Source organism: Sus scrofa, chromosome 8 (genome assembly GCF_000003025.6).
Source record: "Sus scrofa isolate TJ Tabasco breed Duroc chromosome 8, Sscrofa11.1, whole genome shotgun sequence".
In the NCBI taxonomy this organism is placed as follows: Eukaryota; Metazoa; Chordata; class Mammalia; order Artiodactyla; family Suidae; genus Sus; species Sus scrofa.
Genome location: NC_010450.4, coordinates 20,139,426 through 20,167,083, shown reverse-complemented (window position 1 = coordinate 20,167,083; position 27,658 = coordinate 20,139,426). Strand labels below are relative to the sequence as shown.

Sequence of the window (27,658 nt, the reverse complement as noted above, 5' to 3'; positions counted from 1 at the left end):
TCGCCAATGAGGAGCCCCCCGTCAGAAAGCATAAACAATATTCCACATTCCTTTATACATCTGACCAGATGACCACCTTCTACTGGAAAAGCAAGCTGTCATTCAACAACGCTCTCCGCTTGTGTGGCGATTAGCTCGAAATGGTCCTGAATTGGGAGCTGTCCGTTGAGAGGCAATGCTCATTTCCCTCATATGCAAGGATGAACCCACTTCCCAGAGAACCTTTCTCTTTTTAAAGCACTACGTCATTTAAAACATTTACAAAAAATCAGCACAGCTATCACTGTGATGTGATGTAGGTGAGATAGCAAGGTACGACTGTAAATACACAAACTGTAACATGGAATTTAATTTCATCTTTATGAAGTATTCTGAAATCAAAGACGATAATACATGCATCAGGCACATCCAACAGAAGACTTTTACAATGGTTTACATTTCCTTTTTATTTATTTCTTGAAACTGCTCGTATTGCAGGTTTCTCATGGATGAAATATGGAACTGAGCAGATTCTTTTTTCTACAAAATTATGGTATAAACTTGCTCAATTTTCTATCTTATTGCTAATAAACCTTACAGGCGCACAGTTTGTAAAATAAACCCCTTAAGGACTGAATGCGTAGAGCATGCTGCAAGGTACAAGAAATAAGCTAAAAATGAGCATATAAACCTACATCTGGACCAACACAGTACTGAATGCTGGCAAACATTTATCACGACACAGGGAAAAATTAATAAAAGGAGATACAGTTCAGTCCTGAAAGGGTTAAATAGAAACCCTAATATATTATTGTTTCTAATCATCCATCCCACATTACAGTGCTTGAAAACAAAGTCAAAAAAGTCTGGCACAGAAAATTACACACATTTGTTCAGTACTCATCAAAAACACAGCTGCTTTTGAAATCAAAAGTAAGTAATTTGGTTAATAATTGAATGACATTTTTGTTTCAAAAAGGAACCACCACCACCACCCCCGCCCCCCACCCCTCCAGGGTGGATTATCGGATTAAACATGACTGGTTAGTTTAGTTCTTAAAAACTGTGTTGGAAATTTCCTGTGAGGGCACAGATGGTACTAGTTTCATTAAAAACAACAAAATGACCCTAACCAGTTTATAACTGCAAACAAGTCTGTGCAGTAAGAGTGACAAATATTTCACTAATTAATACGTATATGAGGATGCCTTTAGTTGCCACAGTTTAAGAAAAGTCAGCAGCAGGTTAAATATTCTACTAGTGTTCAACTCTGAAACCATTCAAAATAAAAAGGGCATTTTACGTTTAAAGCTTTTAGCTTGCCTTCCCAATCTATGTGATCAATTCGATGGAACTAATAAAAACATACTGGACAACAGACTCGGCTTCTATGTGCATTTGTAGAAACTGCATAGAAATCATGAGCCTCTATAGGATACACTTCTAAAACAGAACTTTAAAAAACAAAAAACTACTATACTTTAACTGAAGTGGTTACCGTTCTGAGTCTTTATGAGGGTAAATGGCCAGCATCTCTAATAATGCCACCTTTTGGGGGAGGGGCTACGTTCTACTATAACCAGAGGACAAGGATCCTGTAATTACACAGAAAACCATTCACAAACTTTTTTTTTAAGCAGCTGACAAAAGAACTACTGATAAACAATAAGCCACAACAGACAAATCATTTCAGTCTTTAGTTTGTGGTATGAAGAATGGCATAAAGTAGTGGGGGGAAATGCCTGTATAAGTACATTCTTAGACTTTTCAAAAAAAAAAAAAAAAAAAGAAAAGGGTTTACAGTCTAATATTTCAATTATCTTATTGAAATAAACAAAGAACCAAAATTAGATACAATTAAACAGTAAAAAAAAAAAAAAAAAAGCCAAGGTTCATTTTAATAAAGCCATATACTCGAAAAGTTATTTTGAGTTGCAATGCTGGGTAAGGAATAGCTTGTTTTTCAAAAGCATCTCATCCATTATCAGTTAATTTAATATAATTTCATAACTAAATACCAAACTTGGGAAGTGGAGGAAGCTTGTGGCCCATTCAAAGTAAAGCACTGAAAACATCTCTGCCCTCTCTTTTTAGCACTGTGTAAAGACTACGTCTAGACTCAAAAGAGGAAAGAATAAATACTACTCAGAAATAAGCAAATTTGCAAGAAAAAGCCAGTAAACAGTTAAAACAAAGGAAGATAAGGCCACAATGAATTCTGCCCTTGGTCACTGAAACAGATTTAAAGTGTGAGGCAGGATTAGCTTACAAGAGAAGCCAGTGACTGGAGCAGACTTGAAGAGAGAAAGGCTGTATATAGTATAACGCAGCCTGTGAGTAATTAAAAAGGCTTGCAGGAAAGAGAAAACCACAACGTGTTTTACAAATGACTTTCCCCTTGAAAACTGAGGAAAACGCGATTTAAAGATGTTAGGAATTGTATTTACAATGGCATAGTCGGAGCAAAACAACAAGTGATGAAGATATCAAAGCTGGGGGGATAAAAAAGCTACTAACAATGATGGTTTTAAAAGTCTACCAATGAAAACTTTTCAAAATAGCCCAAGACACCAGAAAGACAATTTCTGTATGGAAACGCTGTAGGAAGTTACAGTTTTGCATTCTTAAGGTACTTGTGGCTCCTTTTTATGGGACAGTAAAAGCTTACCACAATCTAGAGGTAGTTTTTACTCTAGGAAAGATGATTGTTATGACCAGACCACGTCCTGTAACGTCACACACACAGTGCCTGGACCACATGCAGCTCAATGGGAGCTGCGATTTCTAAGAACCGAACAAAGACATGACCAAAGTGCAGGAACGGAAGCGGTGTAAAACCAGTGAGCCCAGCACGCACTGCCAGCACACAACCCTAAACGGAATCAACTCTTAACTAAATGGAGGAGAAATTCTCTCTGAGCAGGAGAGACATCTGTGAAGACACTCAGTACTGGGGAAGGAAGAGAAGATTTTAAAAAAAAAAAAAAAAAAAAAAAGGCCGGGAGAGAAATGGAAAGATAAATTACGTTTGCATATTTATAACCTTACAACTAACTGTTCCTAAAGTACTGTCTTTCAGCTCTTTTAGTTGGTCACCTAGTAAAAAGCATCTTGTTTTAAGGTTACAATGGTTTGGCCTAGGCTACAAAAAAAAAAAAAAAAAGAAAGAACGAAAGAAAGTAAATAGAAACATGCTTTTGCTGAGATTTTCCTCATTGTACAATAAGGGCACCATCTACCAACTGGGCACCATCCACCAATAGGTAGCAAATATTTCTCATGATATTTTCTTGTCACATGTCAACAACGGAGAACACCCTGCTAAATGAAGTCATGGGAAACATTCCAAGTTCAAAATAAAATGTTTAACTTACACATAATACAAGTTATGTACAAGATTCGGGGGTGGGGGTGGTGATGGTGGGGACCTGAACAAATCCTGGAATGCACGGACAGATTTCTGCACCGAAACGGGAGGAACACTGCAAACCCACCATGTTCCATGCCATTAACTCCTTAGCAACGAAACGGCCCCACAGGATTCCAGGTACAGAGTAGAACCTCTTGGATTACCACTATAAATACATTGTTTAAAAAAAAGGAACACACAGAAATAACTATCAACTGGTGTCTGAGAAGAGAGGCTAAGTTAACATACGTTGCATGTATTGCAGGCAAGGCAGAGGCATTTTTTTTTTAAAGCTTTTGCACAGACTTCATATAATCTTAAAAAAAATACGCAGACCTTTACAAGATTTGACTTGCTGAAATCAAAACAATTTCGACTCATTAAAAGTCACAAGACTTCAGCTTTAAAAAAAATAATAAAATAAAAAGAACAGTTCCAGCCTTAGACCAAAAAGACCTGGAAGAGTATGGTGGTGGTTAGATTAAACAAGCATGGCCAGGCCTGGAACCTGAATGGACTTGGGAGCAAAAGCTCAAAGGGGGTGGGGAGGAGAACCACCTATTTGGTAACAAAGGTGTACTATATACTGTGATATAAAAAAGGTATGGTGAAAATGTACCTTTTGCTAAAGCTTATACAAGTTCCTTGGTCCATAAAAACTATGTTAGATTTTTGTCTTCTAGTTTGATTAGGTTTTACTCCAGCCACATGTCTATTTCTTGCCCATTTAAACAAAACCAAGCAAAAACCAACCAAACAAAAATAACAGCTAAAAAAATCAATTTCCGAAAGTTTTTTCATTTTGATGTGTTTGTTTTGTTTGACTGTGGCTTCTGCACTTCATATCAGCACTTGCAGGTAAGGGGGTTTTTGAATCGTATCACCTGGTATGAAAAGTTTTCCCAAGAAACCACAAAAGATTGTTCATTTTTTTTCCTTTCTTTTTTTTTTTTTGTCAACATTTTGCCGCACTCGAGTCAGTGTGAGTCCTAGCAAAAAGACGGTAGTTAGGACACGACTGTTGCTGTCGATGATGTGACACTGGTTGAATTTGTGCTGACATTTGTGTAACTTCCCTCGCTGTTTGTGTTCGATTCATTAGGGGGCACTTGGCTTGAATTGGCTCGAAGGATTGCTCCCGCCGCACTGCAATGTGGCCGTGGCCCTGGTTCTGGCGTGTAGGTAAAGGTAAGGCTGGTGGAATAAATGATTCCATCATTACGGACCAAAGTTACTGGAACCTGGACTGGCTGCCGGACCCATCTCCAACCTTCTCGGAATGCAGAAATGTCTGGGACGACACAGAGCATACTCTCTCCACATCTGAGGAAGAAACAGAAATCCCTTAAGGGCCAGGCAAATTTTAGAAATAAAACTTAAAACAGGGATGCTTACTATAGGACAATCAGTATCAGCAAAGAGTCTCATGTACCCACCCCCGACAGAAATTCTGCATGATGTAAAAAGCTGTATCAAGTACCTGTACATAGTTTCAGCTTCTACATCCCCAAACCACACTCGTAAATTTGGAGTGAAATTCTGTCCTGTAAGTTCAAGCATTGCCACGTCTCCACCGCCATTTAACTGCAATTCATAGAAAATTAGAACAACATTGAGAAAATTTTCCATTTTTCATTAAGGTACACAAATGAGTTTCTCATTCGACAGTCATGTGCCCAAAAAAAAAAAAAAAAAAAAAAAAAAGATAATTAAAATGCTTCTTTTAAACCACATATTATAAAGACAAACTAAAAATATCTCAAGATAATGCACATGTTAATTTAAACTTGAATTGTCTTCCATAAAATTATGCTCTTCTTATTTTCATTTGTCTTTAATCAACAAATGATGTGTAATAAAATCTCCAAATCACTAGATTTGGAGAAAAATCAAATTTATTGTGAAATAAAATCATGCCACATCATAGCTGAGAACAGCTGCAAAGAGCAAAAAGTCAACTTCTAAGTGGTCTCACCTGAAGACTTTCTACGACAGGCACAGGTGTGACTGGGGCAAGGACAGGGCCCATCCCCTCGTAAAATGTATACTCTGCCTTATCCGTACTAATGATTGTCCAGGAAGCTCCATCATTTATCATCTCTTTATTTGGTTCTTTTGGGCATGGAGTGGCCTTATGAAAAAAGAGTGTTTAGAAGTTGAGTTTTATATATGTTACAATAAAAGACAATTTTAACAAAGTAACAGTCATAGACTGGCACTAACATGAATTCAGTACAAATTTATAAACTTCCTAAGCACAATGCTTTGCCAATCCCCACACAGAGTATTAATACAAAAACCTCACACATAGCAATTTTTATTGGAATACAAAATACTTCAGTGATATACTAAAAATAGTAGTACTTTTCAGAATACCCATTTAAGAGTACACTAGTACCTGTATAATTTCTTTAATAAAAGATCAGTAATTGTGTTTAAAACTCTTTGGGGATCTCTCAGAATGAGAGAGTGAGAACAGGAGCCCCTTCCTGCGTACACAACAGCCAGAAATTTACTGCTTTCAGTAGAAAGGCACCAAGATGTGAACCGACAATCCCCTACCCCTACCCTGACTACACCTAGTGGCAGACATCAGTGCTGGGCTGAGGAGACGGGCAGTGTGTGGCTATCTCCACGGAAAAAGTCTCCAGATGTTAACAAATGAGTAAAACTATTCTACTCAATCATCTGTTCATGTTATAAATGTCCCATGAAAGCCTTCTAAGTAAACAGAGTTAGTAAACACAGTGAAAAGTTAGCTTCTGAAATGTCGTCATTACCATCTTAGAAGAGCCCTGTGAATCCGTGATCATCATGAACCCTCCCCCACAACATACGTGCATCCATACACAATGCTGTCCGCACAGAATTTCAGGGCTTTCACTAAACACCCCAAATCTACTTTTGGATAATCTGAGGGGCTTTTTTGTTTCCCCAGAACTAGACAGTTGTTAACTGTTTCTCTGAGAACATTTTCCCTTGAGGTAGGATGACTGCCATGTCTGAGGAACACGTGGGCTAAGGACTGTTGAACTTGAGGTAAACATCTGAACCCAGCCTCTGCATTAGGATACAATTAACACTAAACGAGGAGTTCTCTTGTGGTGCAGCAGGTTAAGGATCTGACATTGTCACTGCAGCTGCTTGGGTCACTGCTGTGATGTGGGTCTCATCCCTGGCCCGGGAATTTCCACATACCACCAACATGGCCAAAAAAACAAAACCAAAAACATTAAACGAGCGTTTCATGTTTCTGTGTACACTGCTAACCTAATAGTTTGCACAGTTTAGATTTCACCAGTCATTTAAAAGCATACCTGAAACTGGATTATTCTTTCTTGAGAAAGGCACAAGTACATTCTTTCTGTATCTTTAAGGTAAAATGCACATTTATGGAGCTGTGACACAGGATCATCTGCATCCAATAATGCGGTCTGCTTATCAACCTTCCTGATTATCTATAATTTAACAATTAAGAAAGAAAAGTCATCACATATGGAGAGTTTTCATTTTGTACACTGTCAAAAAGTTCACAAAAAGAATGTATTATATAGTAGTATACCACAATTATCTGTCAAGAACCTACATACACAAAAGCATCTCTAAACAATAAACCAAGAAGAAAGGTTTTTTTAAAAAAAAAATAGGAGTTCCCACTTACGTGCAGTGGGTTAAGAATCTCACTGCAGTGGCTCAGGTGGTTGAGGAGGTGCAGGTTTGATCCCCTGCCTGGCGCAGTGGGTTAAGGATCTGGTGCTGCTGCAGCTATGATATAGATCATTGCTAGGCTCTGAGTCAACCCCTGGCTGGGAACTTCCGTATGCTGTGGGTGTGACCATAAAAATTAATTGACTAATTAATTAAAATAAATAAATAAAAATACCTTTGGATACCAGTCATGTTAAGAATGTAAGAAGTGGAGTTCCCGTTGTGGTGCAGTGGTTAACGAATCTGACTAGGAACCATGTGGTGTAGGTTGTGGACGTGGCTCAGATCCCGAGTTGTTGTGGCTCTGGCCTAGGCCGGAGGCTACAGCTCCGATTTGACCCCTAGCCTGGGAACCTCCATGTGCCGGGAGAGTGGTCCACGAAATGGCAAAAAGACAAAAAAAAAAAGAATGTAAGAAGTCCCCATTGTGGCTCAGCAGGGTACAAACCCAACTCCATGTGGATATGGGTTCAATTCCTGGCCACACTCAGTGGGTTAGGAATCTGGTGTTGCCGTGAGCTGTGGTGTAGATCACACTACATTGTGGTGTAGAGCCGGTGTTGCTGTGGCTGTGGTGTAGACCAGCTGCTACAGCTCCGATGTGAACCCCTAGCCCAGGAATTTCCATATGCCACATGTGGCCATAAAAAGCAAAGAAAAAAAAAAGAATGTGGAAACGTTACCTTCTTCCATGAATTCCTAAAACAATAGGGCAGGCAGGCACCTGTTTTCTAGATTAGTGCTTTTCAACTTTAATGTTGATACAAATCATACATCTATTCTGCTCCCAGAGATTACATGTGGGGGCCTGATATTCTGCACTTCTAGTAAATTCCCAGCTGATGTTACTCCTACTAGACTTATGAATCCTATTTTTAGTAGTAAGTTGAGGTGACTGTTTCAATAATACATGACAAATATTCCAACAGTAAAGGGAAATTGATCTCTAAAGGCCACTATGGGTGTCCTAGTCAGTACAGTTCGTTATCATACTTACATGTTTAAAAGACAACAACCTAAAATAGGTATGACTTTGCAGATTAGTTAACAGGCTCAGGTCACGTTAAGTTCCTCAAAATCACCTGGTTAATAGCTGAAGGACCAGAATATGATTCCAAGGCTGGGCTGCCTGCCCAGCCTGAACTCTTTCCATTACACACTCTAACTATAATCCAACTAGTCTCAGTTATCTGAAAGGCAATCCTATCAAACCGTAGATGTTACTTACCACATGGAAGGTAACCATTAAGTGCTGCTGACTGTGAAGATCACCCCAACAGCACATAACCATGTCCGAACTACGTCTCACCTAAAATCAGAGACTGACTGCAAGTCCTGCCCTGCCGCTCAGCATCCCTTACAGCAAAACTCCTCTTCCTCACCCTCCCATCTCCTGAGATCTCTCTAGCCTTCTGTCTCAAGTTTCCACTACAATTATCCTCGATGAGGCCACTAAGGACTTCAAGACAGACGAATCCCATGGGCACGTCTCTGTCCTCATTCGTTCGTCAGCTTTCTCTGCAGCATGTGCCCCACACACTCCTGCTGCAGGGAGACCCGGCTCTAACTGGCCTTCTGTGCTCCCGACCGAAGCCCTGGGGCTCTTCTCCTCGCTCCTATGCTATACTGTATGCCAGTTAGAGGTTGGCAACTCATAAGTTTATATCTCCAGCGCTTTCTCAGGCTCCCAACTCGTGTATTTAACTACCTATTCAACAGTTCCACCTGAAACGTCTATCAATGCATCTCAATCTTAATCAGAAACAGAACTTTTTATTTCTTCCTAAACATGATCCTCCCTCGACTCACGGCTCAATAAATGATTCCACGTTCACTCAATCCTAAAAATCGTGCCGTTATCCTTGACTCCCTGCTTTCTCTTACAAAAGAGAATCTGTCAACAGATTCTGTTAGGTCTACTGTCAAACAAATCAATCAGCTCTCATGACCTTACCAGGACACTCCTGGTCTAACAGGCCATCCTCAACTCCACCTGAATCACGACAAAGGCCCCAGCGCCTCTCTCTCTGCTCCCATCACTATACCCCGACGCTCTCTCGTCCACAGAGCAGCCAGACTTACTTTTCCAAACATAAACCAGCCATCATTCCCTATTTAAAACCCTCCAGGGGCCTCCTACTGTCCACAGATGAGAAAGTCCTCGCCTAGAGAGTGAGGGGATGGACAGGCGCTGCCTGTGGCTAAGCTCGCAGCATCATTTTGCTGGGACTTGCCCCGCCTCTCCCCTGCTCCACCTATAATGGATTCCTCGCTAGTCCTCACACATTCCCGCTCTAAGTTCTTTCTGCCTGAAATGCTCCTCAGCCCGTTTCTGCCTTCCTAACTTCATTCTGGTTTCTGTTTAAAAGCTCCACTTCAAAAAGACTTGACTACTCCAATTCCCTATCCCTTTATCCTGTTTTAATTTGTCTTAACACTTATATGAACCTTTTAATACATGATATGGGTATTTCTTTAGCTGATTTTTGCCTCTCTGAAATGTAAGCTCCAAGAGGAAAGGGGTCTGCCTTGCCCACCAGTGTATCTCCTGCTTCTCCACAGTGCCCGGCACATGGAAGGTGTGGGACTCTCTGTGGAAAGCATGTATGTGTGCAGAGCTGTAATACTTTGCTCCACAATGAATATCCTCAATAGGTACTATTCACAGAATTTTGTGAGGATTAAATAAATCAACACATGTGAAAGTCCAAAGTGCTGTTAATATTATACAATATTATGACTGGTTTTTTATTATCTGATTCACACCTGACTTACATTCAAAGATCATTTTTCTTCAGCTAAGTCGCAACTATTAAAAATCCCAATCTTTAAAAGTCAACATTCTTCATATTTACCCATTTTTCAGCTCTGCAGTTTAACAGAGTATCTGTCATCCTACTTATACAACCACCAATTTTTGAATTTAAAGGGAGACAGTACACTTTTAGCAATTATTGCACCTAAGATATTCTGAGACTAGTTAAACTCAAGCAAACTGTTTCTATTCAATGCTGGTCTTCAAGCTGTAAATACAGCTTATTTAATGATATTTGGATTTTAGAGAAATAACTGAATTTTGAATGATGTAAGCTTAAAGCGCCCTACGAGTCTAGCACACTCACTATGACTTCACCACGTGAGAGGTGAGAGTCGAGACTTGTCTGAGACACTGTTATTTGTGTGAGCCGCTGGTTCTCCACTATGTGGTAATAAGCATATTGAGCACACAGCCACATTTGGGCTCAAGTTTACTTCCCACAATAGTTCTCTGGACATAGACACTGCTGAATGACCTGGTTCTCACCAATAAACAAACAAAAGATGTCTTCTCCTATTTGGTATCAAAAACTTGTGATCATTTCAAATCTGAGAAACAAGGTAGAATGAATTTAACTTAAGCTATGTGTGCTGAATTCTACATTCATAAAACATGAGGGTTATTCCACCCAGCTCTCTCTCTCCTTTTTCCTGGCTTTGACAATTATTGGTACACTATTTATCCTGAGGTAAACTGGACATAGCCTTTAAGGACAGAAAACATATCTTATTCACATTCCTAGCACTATACCTGCTAACTGCCCAGGCTGAATTCACATCACTGATTAGTTTATCTAATAGACGTCCCCAAACCCCTGGGATATCTGACAGCCTGGAGGACATGGGGATAAAGGACTAACTGGTGTTTCTTGGCCAGATCTACATAGACTGTGCCTGTTTTTAAAGTACTCTAAAAAACAGGATTTTTCACTAGGACATTCACCCCATTGAAACTTGGTCTTGGAAGGATGGTGTTTTCCAAGCAAAGCTCTCCAATGAGGTTGCTAGCCTAGGAAATTAAATGCAACATTCAGCTATTAAGGCAGTGTTATCATTCTTAAAAGAATATGAAAACTGTGGAGGCAAAGGAGGGCAGGAAGTGGTGCAGACCACTAAAGCCTAGCTCTGACTCTGAGGAAACTAATTCTTCAGTCACACAACCTCAAAAAGAGGTATATATCAGTACACTCGTAATGATGGTACTGCAACTTTTTCAAAGACAGTCTCTGGGTCAGGTTTTTTTGGGGGTCTTTTTAGGGCCGCACCCAAGGCATATGGAGGTTCCCAGGCTAGGGGTTGAATCCAAGCTACACCACAGCCACAGCCTCGCCAGATCCGAGTCTGCAACCTACACCTCAGCTCATGGCAATGCCAGATGCTTAACCCACTAAGCAAGGCCAGGGATCAAACCTGCTTCCTCATGGATACTAGTCAGATTCGTTTCTGTTGAACCACAATGGAAACTCCTAGGTCAGTTCTTTTGTGTGTAACATTTTTATAATCAGAACCACATAGTTTTTTTCAATGTAAAGGTATCTTTCAAGCAAGGCAGACTGGTACTTTACTTGAAACAAGTGAAAATACTATTTTAAGATTTCAGTTTGTCTTCTTAAACAATGGTCCATATATAAGCTATCCCTGATCAGAGGCATAAACCTCTGAATTGTCCTTCTGTAGAACAAGCATTTAATGCCAAAGCAAATAAATATTATCCTTGGAACAGAGGGACACACAGTGAATGAGAAAAGAACCCGAGTAAACATTGATTTGGATTGTGTCTTTCTTTCTAAATTTTGCACCTTTCTTTCCCTACGCTTTCCCCATTTTATACTTTGTCCCAGTCTCAAGGTTTCAAAAATATTACTCCACACATTTTGGCTTATTATGTTGAAATGTGAAATAAAATCACCTTACACAATCAACACATTAAAAATTTTAACAAAACAAAAATAAAATGATTCATTTTCTGAAATAATTATAGATCAACCCAATTCCTGCTAAAACTGTCCCAGAAAATATCATCCAATGAAGTATTTCAGTAGAGAAAGCATACTCAGGAATAGTAAAACTAAATGCTCATCCACTCCTTCAACCCCTTACAACCTGACCATGAATCAAACAATCATCTTTGATGTAACTTAACTGTGTTCCATTTCAGAAAAGAAGGAATATGATAGAGGGTGTATAAGGGGCTTCTGTTTCACTTTGCTAAGAAAAGCAGTTTTTTAGTTTCAAAAAGCCCCAAACATCATTCTTATCTCCCAGAGTAAGATATCCAATTTTATTTAATTTTTAAAATCTATCTTCTTGTGGGAGAGTAATAAAAATTATGCTTATACTTGTAAAGAAGTTTAAAATTTCTATGCTCCTGAAAACTTGGTCTTGTATTGGGATGCAGCAGGTAGCACACACACATGGAAAAAAAAAAGTATCTGCATTAGTTAAGAAACAAAATCATAATGTAATTTTATAGTGCCCACTATTGAAGATGTCCAGATACACAAACAAAAAAGAAAAAGGCTACCAAAAATGTATTAGAAATAGTCTAATGGGAAGTCATTACGGTCATACCAATCTCGGGAGTGCCATGCCAGTAACTGAACACACAAGTTTGACTGTTTGTCCATAATGGATGTATCCATCGCGGACTGTGAATTCTTCTCCTTCCGACTCATCATCATCCACTGCAGTGCAATGGAAACAGAGATCAGATTATCACCTTTTAATTCCTGAATCTACTTAGGAGAACAATTAAAACTTAATATATCTGTATGTATTGTTATCAAAAAGAATTTAAGAATTTCAAACTAAAAAAAAAAAAAAAATCAAACGCATATCGTTATACTTACAGAGATGAATGTAAAATGCTCCCCACTGCTGAGAACTGGCATGGAAATTACCTCCTTCTACATGCAAGTATCTGGTACTAACTGTCTGGGATCGAAGTCGATTAAACAGAGCCACCTTTGTTCCTGAGGCAATGCATACTGCAAAGAAAAAACAGCTTCTATTTATGTGATGGGGCGGGGGGACAGCAGCACAGAGCAAGAAAAGACTTGTACCTTGTAAGTTATAACTATTCTTTATTATAACAATAATTAATGGATTCTGCTAACAAAATTTTTAAACCTCCAAGAAAATACAGATGATACTCTTCCAAAAGCCAAGCCAACTCTTTATTAATAATGCCAAGCTAAAGACATGGAATGTCCAAGAAACTCCTTTTAAAAAGACAACTAGAAGTTCCTGCTGTGGCTCAGCAGATTAAGAACACGATATAGTGTCCATGAGGATGCAGGTTCGATCCCTAACCTTGCTCAGTGGGTTAAGGATCTGGTTTTGCTGCAAGTTGCAGGGTAGGTCACAGGTATGGCTGGGATCCAGTGTTGCTGTGGCTGAGGTGTAGGCTGGCAGCTGCAGCTCTGATTTGACCCCTAGCCCGGGGACTTTCATATGCCATAGGTGCAGCCATAAAAAGAAAAATTAAAGAAAAAAAAAAAAAGATACACAGTATGTTTAATGCAATGCTGTTCTTTAAAAGCAAGTTACTTTTAAAATAATTAAGTGTCCAAAAATAGGAAACTGACAAAATAAATAATATTAGTCACCTATTTAAACAATGTGTATCTCAAATGCAATCTCCCAGATACATCACTGAATGTAAAGCAGACTATAAAACACTCTTTATACCATAGTTTCATTAGGTAATTACATATATTTTTATGTGATAGCATGTGTCTCCATGTTCTCACATCTAATTTTATGGAATATAATTCATAGAGAGGAGTCTAGAAGAATGTTCACCAAAGCTGATGGCAACAGCCTCTGGATACTGTGATTTTACAGATTTTGTTCCCTTCCAAATACCTTAAAGTCATTGCATGAAATTTCTTAAAAAAAAACAACTACACTATGTTAAGCAGGAAAATGCTCTGAAAGTGAAATATGTTCTCTGTCATCAAGAAACTTAGTCAATAGAAATACAAAATTAAAAAGGTTAAATAAAATCCTGCAACTTGAATTGGAGAAGCCTAAATACGTGACATTATATGCCTCCTGATGTAAGGAAGTACCACTATGAAGTAGGCTTTGCCTTCCAGAAACAAACAACAACAAAAAAGGGCCAAAGAACAATAACCTTAATCTCATTAAGCTTCTAAATTACCTATGACAAAGACTCCTTTTTTGACCAAACTTTAGACCTTTTTCTACCAGGTCTGTCTTGGGCCCTGTCATCAGCCTGCCTAGCCCAGTTACTGCAAGAATCCTACTAATCATCCTCCCAACCTTGATATCTAATTGAGTTCTTCCCCTCCGCCTTTACATCCTTCCACCCAGCCCTGCTCTACACAAACTCTGGTAAGCTAACCTGTCAATAATCACTCTACCCTTGATGTCTCCTCTGAGTCATTTTCCATCCATTAACCCCCTCAATTCTGTACCTTGGCTGTAAATCCCCATTTGTCGTTGTATTTAGAGTTGAGCTGAGTTCTATACTGAAATCTCTTTTTCCTGTTGCAAGAGTAGTGAATAAAGTCTTCTTTTTACCACCTTTAACTAGTATCCAGCTATTTCTCTTTGACACTACCGATTTACAGAAAATACATTAAACTACAACGAGGAAATACAATTAGCAAAATCCAGTATGAGGCAATCTCTCACGATCATCTGATTCAGTATCCTGAATAAATAAATTACACAAGAGAGAGAAAAGGAGAGATGAAGAGAAAACCCACAGAAAAAAATACTCAAGTACATGTCCACACAATATGCAGTGTAGTATCAAGTGGATCTTATTTGAATTTTGATTCAAACCAAGGGCTAAAAAACGCCCCATATTTTAAGACAATTTTAAATTTAGGAATGACTCGGTATTTGATGATACTAAGACATTGTTTCTTTCTATAGCTGTTTTATGTGATCATGGTATTGTAATTATACTAGAAAACAAAAGACTCTATATTGCAGAGATACATAGAAATATTTACATCACAGATCTTCCCCACAGACTACATTTAAAACAACCAGGTAATAAATGCAAAAGTTAAGAATAAAAGAATTAGAAAAAAAAATCACCATTTTTCAGCCCTTAATAAAATAAGTCCATCATGAAGGACTACTAAAATCATTAGGTAACTGTTGCTGAGGAACTTAATAATTGATGGATTAAGCTAACAATGGCTCAATTTACTATACCAATTTTAACATAACAAGAAGTAGGATAACCAGATACTCCATAACTTATGATCTGATAGAAATGAACATATTCTAAAGCACAGCTAATTCTAAAATAAAGGTCGTTAGGTCTAATCAATAGTTTATGGGAAATATGAGAGGTGGGGATATATAATCAGCCAGATCCAGAATATGGAGACTCCGCAAGAAAAAATGACCCAGTTTCTCCAACAAATAAATAAAATGGAAAGGAAAGAAGGTTGGTGGGTAAGAGAGAAACTGCTACAGATTAAAATGTCTGAACCTTGTCTGGATCCAAGTTTGAACAAGTCAACTGTTAAAAACAACAAAAACGTAACTGTAAAAGATATTTCTCAGGCAATGTGATAAATCTGCACATGGATGGGACATTAGATGGCATTAAAGAACTATCATCAATTTTTGTTGGCTATAATGGTGTTTAAAAAGAAAATTATTTGTTAAGGGTCACTACTGCAGAAATGGCTGGAAGCACAGGGCTTTGGGATTTACGTTTAAAATTCCAGCAGTTGGAGGAGGAACAGGTGCTGGTGGTGATAGAGGATAAGACAGGATTGGTAAAACCTGTTGAGTCCAGGTGGATGGTCACCAAGAATAAGTGAATATGACATTTTCAGATAAAGTGAGGACCACAACAATATTTGTAAAAAAATGGATTGGCCGCTTAAAAGCAATTTTTAATTAAAAAAAAATACTTGAATTTGTCTTCTTAATTCATGTTGGGAGTTGAGGACAAAAAAGAAAACTCAGGTATACATACAGTCAGCATTTTTCAATGACTGCTTCTTTTTGGAAGGTTTGGAGATGACTTTTATCCGCTTGCTGAGAAACACACCGATGTCGTCACTATTGCCGTAGAACATCTTTACAGACAGCATGAAGTGCTTTCTCTTGTCTGAATCAGATATATACAATGTTTTGGCCGTGCAATAGTTCTGTGAAAGGAAAGGAAGTTTTTAATAGCACCAAAACCCTGTTAGTTATGGACCTACAATTCAGTAGGGCCATGGCTGGGCTGACTACACTTAAGGAAGTAATTCCACTGAACAGCTGATAAAACCAACTGTAAAAAGTACTCAAATTGATCTATGAAAACAAAGCACAAATACTTCCTTATCAAGTCGACAAAATACTTTGTGTTGTTTTCCTCTCCCAAAAAGATTTTTTAAAAACAGCTTTTTCCTTATTTTATACAGCTCTATTTCACAGAATAACCAATACCATACCAGTTAATTTTTTAAAATGCAATTTTACAATTAAAAAAAAAAAAAAACCCATGACTGTCTTTCTGCAAATAAAAGATATAAAGAAGGCTGAATTCAATCAAATCACGTAAAATATTTTGCACTGATCCTTCTTAGAACAGTGCACACAAGTTTTTCCTCAGATACAGCTGAACGCTAGAGTCACCACCGGAGTCTGAAGAAAATAATGTCAAGACTAGTTGAACCTGACCCCCTTGCTGTACAGTGGGAAAAAAAATAAAAAATAAAAAAAAATAAAAAAAATAAAAGCAGTGTGGATTCTCTTGGTCCCTGAGACCTTGAGTCCCCCGGCTCCCACTTTTACTTAAAAAAAAAAAAAAAAAAAAAAAAAAAAGACTAGTTGGATGATTATATTTTAAAGAACTATTTTTTTAAAATGGCTAACTTTGCCCAATGGGATAAATCATATTGTATTATCAAAAGAACTGAATTTAAAGGTACTGGAGAAAACAAATGCAGCAAGGTATTGTTTCAGTTTCAGAAAACAAATTCTGGTAACTGAAAAGATAGCATTTAAGAGTTATAGCACTTGCAAAACAAGAAAGATGCTTTAATATGCTACTATTTCAATTATATATGACAATTATAAAATCTTTCCAATTCCCCTGATCCCTGTGGATTAGGGAAGAGACTAAATTATTGATCTCCTTTTCCAAACTGGATAAATAATGCTCAAACACAGCTTAAGTATTTAAACATATGAATTACATTTTTTTAAAAAAAAATAAATGCTCTACTTTAAAATTAGGCTGAACAAGTTTCTTTGACTACCTCTGCTGTGTATGCCTTTTAAAAAGTAGGGCAAATGCCACTCACTTAGAAAATAGCTAATGTGCTTTAGGTTTTTAATCTTTAAAATATTACTCACAATTTTAGTACCAGAACAAAAATCATGCCACAGCTTATTTCATTTCTCAACAGCAAAGTTACATAAGAAAATTTAGGTGCCATCTTGAATATTTTATAGTCAATTAAGTGTTTATAAATTCAAAAGTGTGACAAAAGCTTTGAGAGGCTTTGTTCTGCACAAGGCAAAGTTAAAATAAAGCTAAACAAGAAGAAAAATTAAACCAACAACCTTCACACTCATACCGCTCCTTCTACTTAAGCAAATCTCCGAGTGCTCAGGGATGTGAGCCGTGGGTCTGCCATACTTTAAACAGCACTGCAAGTCAAATAAAGCCTCAACTACAGAACTATTCTATATCAGACAAAGTCTAGGAAAACAGACGTTAATATACTAAAGCAGACAGTCTCAGGGAACAAAAGCAAAATGTGTGTGCAAGTAAATGAAGGCAACCACACTCTAATAGCAAAACCTAAAATGACGAGACCACTTCATTCGAGTGTTAACATTAAGGGATATAATCTATTAACAGAAAAGAAAAAAAATAAAAAATAAAAAAAGGAGTTCCCGTCGTGGTGCAGTGGTTAACGAATCGGACTAGGAACCATGAGGTTGCGGGTTCGATCCCTGGCCTTGCTCAGTGGGTTGGGGATCTGGCGTTGCTGTGAGCTGTGGTGTAGGTCGAAGACGCGGCTCGGATCCCATGTTGCTGTGGCTCTGGTGTAGGGCTGGAGGCTACAGCTCCGATTAGACCCCTAGCCTGGGAACCTCCATATGCTGCAGGAGCGGCCCTAGAAAAGGCAAAAAGGCAAAAAGCCAAAAAAAAAAAAAAAAATACTGAAATTAACATAAATGATAAGATAGACTGGCAAACAGGAAAGGAAAAAGGAGCAGAGAAGATTGGGTCATAATACCTACAGTCAAAGAGCTGTATTGTGTTTGGAAAAAGCAAAACATATATATATCTCCTTGGAAGCAAAAGAAATATATCCCTAATTACAAAAGTGGGTAGTTCGAATCCACATACACAAAAACCGTATCTGAGGTAGCTTTATTAAACTTATTACTTTTTAAAAAATCATAAAGCTACTGACCAAACTACTCAAATTTCATAAGAACAAAAAAAGGAAAAATCAGTGACTCAGAAATACAGTTTTCTTATAGCTATAAGAAACTAAGTAAATAAAAACTGAAGTTACATTTGCTTCATCCTACTAAAAGGCTATTCGCTAACAAAATTATAGAACAGAAAATGGCAATAATAAATCTTTCTATAAACAATAAACAATTTAACTTAAAAACAACTTTTTGAAGACAGTATCTTCAGGCAGAAAAATATTTGCCCTGAAAGGAAAAAAAAGAGATACCAGACATAATGCTACAGAAGGATTATAGAAATATTTGAATTGTAGAATCTGAATTATAGAAACAAAACAATACTAGCAAGAGAGGGGTAGGGAATGTAATTCTTAAAAATACAAGTGTGCTAATTAGGGACAGCTTAACTAGCTCCAACTATCTAAGATACTCAAATTTGAAGGAGGTTCCTATTAAGCTCCTTACTTATTCTCAGAGCTCATTATCTTCAAAATGACTAAAACTGAATTTAAAAGTTTAAATCCCCTAGTTGACCACCCGTGACTTTGCCCTCCAACTCCCATCTCTAGTGTCAACTACAACATGGCAAACACTGAGATAGTCACAGAGATTTAATGAATGAGAAAATATTCTCTATGTACTATTCATGTGGTCATTGAGATCAGAACTAACCATTTTTCAATTTTTAATATCAGAAAAGAGAAAACATAGTTAATGCTAAGTCAACGAAGAACTATTTTGAATACTTAATATTTAAGCTGAAATGAGACTGCTTTCTAAATTAAAAAAGTACAGTTAGTAAAACCAATTCATAAATTTTATCCTCTCACAAATTAATCAAAGAAAATCTCTGAAAGTTTGAGTAAAGCTAATCATGGCTATTCCTGTCTACATAGCATAGCTCTGCTCCACGTTGAAGCTAAGTAAAACATTTATGATCTTTATAACCTGTGATATTTTGCTTCCGGTATAAGACTAAGGTTAAACAAGTGGAGGAAAGCATCATTAAACTATGTGTTTTCACTGCTGTTTGAATACCGTGCGCTTGTCAGATGAATGAGCAATTAGTCTCTGAAACTTATCACTGGCTCCCAATAGAAATGTGATGACACAGCTGAGGAAGCTGACTGAGTGGCACCGTTAGATGTCAGCAGCTCTAGCTCCACGAATCACAACCAGACCACAGCTATTTGAGAAGTTTATTTCTGGTTCTGATTCATATATTCAAGAAAGTGCTATGAATAGGCATAAAAGAAAGAAATCACCACTACAAAAACGAGTAAGAAAACTACATTCTGGTACCATGGTGCTCTTCACAAGGAACCAGCAGAGTCTTAATTTACCTTTCCTTCCAAGTTCAGCTGTTGCATTTCCTGGTCACTATTTCCTATTCCAATAAATGCACATGGTTGAGACTCTTGTTCAGAACAACCATCCCGTTCCATTTGTTCTTTTTTTTTCTTCCATCCACTGCCCATAAGATACACACAAGGAGGAGGGCAAAAAAACCTGAAACAATGGGGGGAAAAACACAATGCAATTACATTCAAGAAAGCATTTCCTTTTCTTGAACATTTTGTGAATACAAAATCATGCTGAACTGCAACAAGTTAACTCCTCATGAAACATTTTGATGAAGTCTTCTGTAAAGCATACAGCTATGCCACAGCACACAGATCAAAACCTCCCCTTCCATTTGTTAGGTAAGGTTCATCACATTGACGTTATGCATTCACTTAGCCTAGGTATTTTTTAGAGCAAGGACACATCTCTTTAAATTTTCACATAGCTCAGAGTTTTGAACTACTACAATTCAACAAATTCAACATACTCTACTGTATTAGAAAATATGGTATACCACCACAGAATCAGCAATTACTGATTAAGTTCTACTCAAAATGATGTACTGCTGATGATATTCTTGGTATGGATATTATACTTTGGTAGTTAACCTGGAAAACACAGCAATGCCCAAAGTAGAAAATTAATACAACTAGGTAAAAGAATTAAAAGCAAAATGGGTCACTGGGATTAGTATGTTTTATTTCTTCTATCTTGAATGCCTAATGCGGCCCCTGCCTCAGAGAATACACTGTATCCTTTCAATTCATAGACAAGCAACAGATCCCTTTTGCTAGCTGTCAAGAAATCTGCCCTCAAAAATTCTTCCCAGTTAGAATAACTTCCTTAGAATCTTCTCCTTGCAATTACAAAATATCTATTTCAAAGCACAGTTCAAGCCCCACATTTTATATAGTCCAGACCATCAATCCAGTCCTTATGTAGGGTAAAATTCTTTTGCCCAATTACATAGACTTACTAATATTAATATTTATTTTAAAACATTATGCCATGTCTCATCAAGGGGCCTGAAAACTCAAATATCTACTCAAATAGTAGCCAAATAAACTCAAATAGTCGCCAAGTAATATAAATGAGTGCACTAAGTGTGTAACAAATGAGTAGGAATATCCTTTAACTACCCAAAGAAGTAGGTCCCCTCATGGTAATTTCCACTTTTTGTATTAAAGCATAGAAAAAAATTTCTTAATTCTTTTAAGCCTTAAATTTTTTAAAGAAAAAAACCCCTTAACTGCAATGATAATCAGCCACAGGTGTGTGGCTCTGATGACAAGGACACAATTGAGAATGGCAAGTGTGTGAGTAGACACCCATCCACTCACTCACATGGCTGAACTATGGACATGGGGGCCTAGCACTGGTCACATCCTCCAACTTTCCAACAGACACCTGAAATCAAATTTTACATGAAATTTCTAATTTTAAAATATGACAACTAATTTATACTTTTTAGCACTTCTTAGGTCAACAACATACAGACTTAAAAAAATAAAACAGAAGAAGAATTACACACATGCATATGTGTGCATATGAACACACAGATGCCACCCTGTTGGATTTAGCTCTCAGGCACCCCCCTAAAGGTAGTAGAGTGGTATCTACTTGTTTGCTTTCCCCTCAGCTTCTATTACAATATTGACTGAATTGAATCGAAATACATGATAGCACTTAGTTTTTGCTCAACTCTACCAAAGACTACTTTAGAGACACTCTACATACAATTTATCAATTCATAAGAAGGGTGGTTTTATATTATTCATTAATTCACAAAAATTATTACATCCAGAGTTTCTGTTGTGGTTCAGTGGGTTAAGAACCTGAAGAGTATCCATGAGGATGCAGGTTCAGTGGACTTGCTTAGAGGGTTAAGGATCCAGTGTTGTTGCAAGCTGCAGTGTAGGTCGCAGATGTGGCTTGGATCTGTCCTTGCTGTGGCTGTGGTGTAGGCCGGCAGCTACAGCTGTGATTCAACTCCTAGCCTAGGGACTTCCATATGCTGCAGGTATGGCCCTAAAAAAAAAAAAAAATTACATCTCTAGGCTGTACCAGTCACTAGGAATATATTTAAAACAAACAAAAATTCTTGCTCTAATGGAACTCATACTCCAATAGGAAAGACCATTTTAAAAAGGTAAATGACTAAAATAACATATACTCTGTTAACTGACGGTAAGTACTAAGGGAAAAAATAAAGTAGGGAAGGGGTACTTAAAATGTAGAAGAACTGGGCAGTCAGGGAAAGCTTCTTTAAGACATGACACTGAGTCACGACCTAAAGCCATGGGTATCCAGGGTGAGAGCATTTCAGAAGAAGGGCAAAGGCTCCAAAGTAGGAAGGACTACAGTGGACAGAAGGCAAACAACAGACCAGTGGCTGGAGGAGGATAACAGGAGACCAAGCCAGGGGTAATGGGGAAGCAGACCAAGAAGGCCAAAGGGGTCAGGGTGAGTGAGGAGGAAATCCTGGGGTCATCTCATATTTATCTAAGCCAACAGAAAGGTATCGAGGAGCTTTCATGGCTGTGCATACTCTCTTTGTGGCTGTGGATACCGAGGTCACGGCCGAGGTAGTGGGCTCAGCTCCAGGTCACTCTAAGTTTGGAGGGATGCCTGGATTATCGGCTAGTTCTGGAGTTGGATCAGTTCAAGTCTACACCAGGGATCTTTCTGGCCTCTAAAGCTGGAAACACCCAATGCTTACCATGGCACAGACTCAAATACCTAGCTGGCACACGATCAGGAAGTTGAGAAGGCATCAATTTTGGAAACTTGTCTCCTATTACTATTTCATTGAACACTGACAGATGATATTAGGACATCTTAGTAAGCTGGTATACTGGCTATAAAATTCAAAGAGCTGTGTTTTAATACAGTGTACCAAATGTAGTACTCAAATCTCAGCAAGCTACCGTAAAAGACACTTTCATATTTAAAAAACAGAAAGAGGGCTAAAACTGTAAAAAGGCTCCGTAGTGCTAGTCTTCTCAGGAGTACTGTGATAAAACAGCATGAAACCAATAGGACATAAAATCAGGTCGACAAGAAATTCTTCGCCACTCTAGACACTGACCGAGGTTCTATAATTGAAAATGCTTTCCAATCATATAATAAACTTAAGAAAAATGAAGATTCTTCAACTGCCTCTGAACTAGTCTTACTTTTATATCAACTTTTGACTATTTGAGAAAGTTGTGATTCAAGAAAACAGCAAATCCAATATAAACATTAAGATAATTTCTACCGTGCAATGATGAAATCATATTTTAAACACCCCTATATGGCCACCCCCTAAAAACTAGCTAATGAATCAACTCTTCATTTCCATAGGCTTCAGAAATAATTTAATAATCAAACCAAAGTTAAGATTCAATACAAAAAAACTACAAACAAGAAAAAAGACAAAAGAAAGGAGGGAGTTCCCTGGTAGCTCAGTGGGTTAAGAATCTGGCATTCTCATTGCTGTGGCTCAGGCCACTGCTGTGGTACAGATTCAATCCCTGGCAGGGGAACTTCTGTATGTGATGGGTATGACCAAAAAAAAAAAAAAGAGAGCGAGAGTGAGAGCGAGAGAAAAGAGGGGGGAAAAAAGGAAGTTAAAGGGAAAAAGAAAAAAATGTCAATTAACCAAAAGTAAAACAAAATACACCCTTACAATAGCATGTGAATCAATTTTCTTTTTTAATTTGGACAGTTGGTCAATATGTACCAAACACTCAGTGAAAAGTCTGACCATCAAGAGGTCAACTTTCAGAGTTTAACAGTTTCTAAAAAAGGATATTTTAGGAAACAATATGCCTTTATTTTCTAATCTTTCCCAGTAGCTCCATCTAATAAACTGTGACAAGCAATGCTTTTTATCGGCCACTTGGTGGCGTTATGCACACATTTATGATTTTAATAATTTCCTAGTTCAAACAATCACTCTTTATTTTCGGTGATTCAACAACTTTTTCCCTCAAATTTTGAGATGAAGTCTGGAAAATACCTTACAGACTCAAAGAAGCTTTTTTATTCAGCCCAATATATAAGGTTAGACAAAAATCCAAAAACATCATTTGCATTATCTAACTTTCTTGGCAGAATCATTACCCTTTGCTGATTATTCATACTTGCCCTGACACAAAGTTGAAGGAATGTTAATATGTCAAATGGCGTTTCCATATCTTTAATGGAAATTTTCTTCTAGACAAAATAATTTTTTTAAGTTTATTTTTCAATCTGGAAAGACCTTCTTCAATGAAAAAATAAAACTAACCATGAACATAAATGGGATACCAGATGAGTTACGCAAATAAATACTCATTATCAAGCACAAAAGTGAATACTGAGAACAATTTTAAATTTTAGGATAAAACTTCCTGACCAAATATTTCTAGCATCATTCATTGGAGTTACTTTGTAAGCCAAGAGGACTGTTGTGGTCATGTCCCCAGGTTACCTCATGCCTAACGCCTTAGCAGTTTTTCAAAAAGGCCTGAATATGATCAGCAAGGACGAAAGCAGAGCTTCCTCTTTCCACTGCACTCCGCTAGGGGCTACAGGACAAGACCTCTTCCGGCAGGAAGCCTTACTAGTCATCCAGGAGGCTGGACTCTGTTAGCAGACCCTTACTAACACTATTAAAAACTAGAGTAATTTTAATAGGTTTCTACGTTTATTGTAAAACTAGTGCATGTTTCTTCTAGAAATTTTAATACATATGAAAGAGGTTATTCTGGCTTTTTCTTTTTTTTTTTTTTTCCCCATTTTTTGGAGTCAGAAGCTTAGATTCTTTGAGCTTTCCTTTGGGGTTTTAGACTGACCAGGCTATACCCAAATAATAGAAAGAAGCTGAAAATAAAGGCAATCATACAAAAGGAGAAAGTAGGAGATGGGTAAATTATGGGGCTGGGATTGACATATACACATGACTATATAGAGAACAGACAGGAATGAGGACCTACTGTATAACACAGGAGAATTTACGCAGTACTGTGTGGTAACCTACATGGGAAAAGAATCTAAAGAGGAATGGATATATGCATACGTATAACGGATTTACTTTGCTGTATACCTGAACTTACCACAACTTTGTAAGTCAACTACTTATCCCAATAAAAATTCTAAAATATAAAAAAACAAAGGCCATCATAATAAAAGATAACCATTAAATCACCTATTTTAACTTGATAAGCCACTACAGCTTTGTATTTTAACGCTTACTAACAAAGAGGAACCTTATCTGGACTATACTTTTTTGAATAGCTCTTCCCCTTCTATTATTTCCACCGGGCCTCAGTTATCCATCATAGTATTAAATGATATAGTGGTTTTTAAGATTCCCAACGAAGAGCCTTTTGCATAGTACCTGGGCTCTAACATTATCAGAAATGCAGAATAAATGAGGCAATAAATCAATCTAATTGTACTAAAACCTATCTTCAAAAATCCGGGGGAAAAAAACAGCAACACTGCCCAGGTTGGCAGCTATATAGTGAACATATGTTTATGCGTATTTCCATTAGATCCAGCCCAATCTCACTTAGTTAATGGTAAAAGAGAGAATCTCAGGCAAAGTTAAGTTTATAAAGTTTGGGTTCTTTAGGCATATTTAGGTTCTTAGGTAACTTCTCCATGCCCAAACCTTGCTTTAGATAATTAACACTCAAATGCAAAATGGAAGGTAATAAAAATAAGGGAAATGAAAAAAAATATGAAATTTAGAATTACGGACCCAGGAGTTCCAGTCCTGGCTCCATCACTCCTAACTAAAGTGAACCTGGGCATGTTAATCTCTTATCTTTAGTCTTCTTATTCACAAAATGAGAATTAAAACATGTCTACTCCATAATATTATTCTGAGGATTAAAATTTAAAGATATTTGTAAGGCATTTCCAGAACAATGTCAAGCTCATGACTAGGGAAATGGTTCCTTCTTCAGATTCACTATGAGGTACAAGGCTGGCCTTTTAGACCCATCTCAAGCAATCAGGGTATTGACTTGTTTTGTTTAAATGGACAGAAGACAATCTCTTAGATACATAAGTTTTCATCATTAGAAGCAGGACCTGAATTTCCAGTATTAATTTCATGCAAAAAGTGGCTACTATCTGGATTTGGTTTCTATGTCCCAAACTGTAGGCACCAACTTCTTCCTACATTTAACTCTAAATCAGATGATTAAGTTTCATTAGTGAAGTAAAACAGAATAATCAGAAATTTAGTACACTGGAATAACTAAAAAAGAACACTGGACAGTATGATTCTGAAATACTGTTTTCACATATTCATTCTCTTGGAGGATAAAATTATCAACTAAATAGTTTCACCTTCTTTTCAGTTCAGATTTAGAGGACTTCGAGAAAAAGACTACTTAAAATGCTTGTAGCACGTAAATTAATTATATACTACATTTCCCTTCTCTTATGCATATGCTAAGATTTTCTTTATCTCACAAACTCTTAAGATGCTACTCATTCCTTTTAACCCAACACCCAAACCTGAGTTTTCATTCCTTCTCCCACATCAGTTTTGGTGTCTTTCTAATCAATCCAAAAAAAAATCTTTCATCTTCCCCCATAAACAGCTTGTCCACAAAATGTCTTTGTCTGAAAGACAAAGACTAGAGAAACTAAGAAAATTCCAGGAACCAAGTGAAAAAACAAATAGCAAAAATCCACAATTACACACCACAAAAGCTGAAATCTAAAAGATAGTAAGACAAATTCTAAATATAAAAATCCCTGTTATAATTTAAGTTTGGCTAATCTGGTTGGCAGGCCCTTTCTGTAGTCCCACATTCATGTGGTGCGAGGACCAGCTCAGCTTTGCCGTTGTGCTTAACAAGAACAGACACAGGGTCAAGGTGGAGAGAGCTGGGAATCCTTTTCTTCACAATCACCCCTGCCTTTGCACTCCTGAAGTCTCATTTCTTTGTACAAGTATACTTTCACAAAAAGGAAAAACTACTTTTGGAATGAGCTAATGTATCACAGAAATACTTAGGGAACATCACGCAGCTTTCCCCCAAAATTAAAGATTCTTTCATTTTGTGAAATCCGGGTTTTAGGCAGAGGATCTTTATTAAATAAGCTACAATTTAATAGAGAAAAATTCCCTACTATTCAGTTTGTACTTATAATTATCCAATAGAAATCATTCTCTTACTCGCGTACTAATACATCATTTGCAAATTCATGTGACAGCTATTATCAGCTATTAATTATCCACCAGAAAAACAATAATCTTACCTTTTTTCATTCCCATATGACTTCTGTGCAACTTTTGCATGAAGAATAAGTACTGTTTGATCTCCTCGCTCTTTTAAATAATTTCGCATAGCTTCCCTAAAATAAAATATAAATATCACTAATACAGGGGTAAGATTTAGAATATTACTATGCCCTGTAATGAGAAGAATGCTTAAGAGTATTGTTCAAACAAGCAAATTTAAAAGTGAAAACAATCAAGCAAAACAAACTCATGAACTAAATTTAAAGAATATTATACAATGGGGAAATCAATACTGCTCATCTTCAACTTTAAACCTTGTTCTTTGAAAGAAGAAACTGTCCTGTACTCTTGGAATTTATGATGTACTCAATTAAACCAGTTTCAACTTACAGAATAACTAGAATCACTATGTACATTGCTAATTGGGCTTTTAACTGTTTAAAAAATTAATGACATGCAATATTTTTGTATTTAATAATCTAATTTACCACCACTCATCCAGGTATCAAAATGAGTGGTTTTTCACTGACTACAAAGCCATAAGAAATAATTAGGTCATCCAAGTTTATTTTTGCATGTTCTTAAAATAGCAACCCTACATAAGGACAAAGAAAGGGCTATTATTTGTATACAAACACATAATTACTGTCAAGGATGTTACCAAACATACAAAATATAATAAAGGCTAATTCAAATGAGTGAAAAATTGAATTAATTGAGTGAAAAATACAATGTTAATTATTTCA

General features: G+C 37.2%; 1 protein-coding gene across 6 annotated transcripts in view; it reads right to left on the bottom strand.

Moving 5' to 3' along the window:
• RBPJ (recombination signal binding protein for immunoglobulin kappa J region) overlaps nucleotides 338-27,658 on the bottom strand; it is a 233,712-nt gene continuing 206,391 nt past the window's right edge. For 5 of the 6 annotated variants that reach the window (XM_005666567.3, XM_003356884.5, XM_005666569.3 and 2 more), the window contains 9 exons: nucleotides 26,930-27,025; nucleotides 19,681-19,846; nucleotides 15,888-16,062; nucleotides 12,763-12,900; nucleotides 12,485-12,597; nucleotides 6,706-6,846; nucleotides 5,364-5,519; nucleotides 4,869-4,972; nucleotides 338-4,711 (listed from right to left, as the gene is read on the bottom strand). In XM_005666567.3, the coding sequence (XP_005666624.1) occupies nucleotides 4,396-4,711; nucleotides 4,869-4,972; nucleotides 5,364-5,519; nucleotides 6,706-6,846; nucleotides 12,485-12,597; nucleotides 12,763-12,900; nucleotides 15,888-16,062; nucleotides 19,681-19,846; nucleotides 26,930-27,025 (1,405 nt within the window). In that variant the 3' untranslated portion in view covers nucleotides 338-4,395. The remainder of the gene's footprint in view (nucleotides 4,712-4,868; nucleotides 4,973-5,363; nucleotides 5,520-6,705; nucleotides 6,847-12,484; nucleotides 12,598-12,762; nucleotides 12,901-15,887; nucleotides 16,063-19,680; nucleotides 19,847-26,929; nucleotides 27,026-27,658) is intronic. The other variant, XM_005666568.3, reaches the window with a different exon arrangement.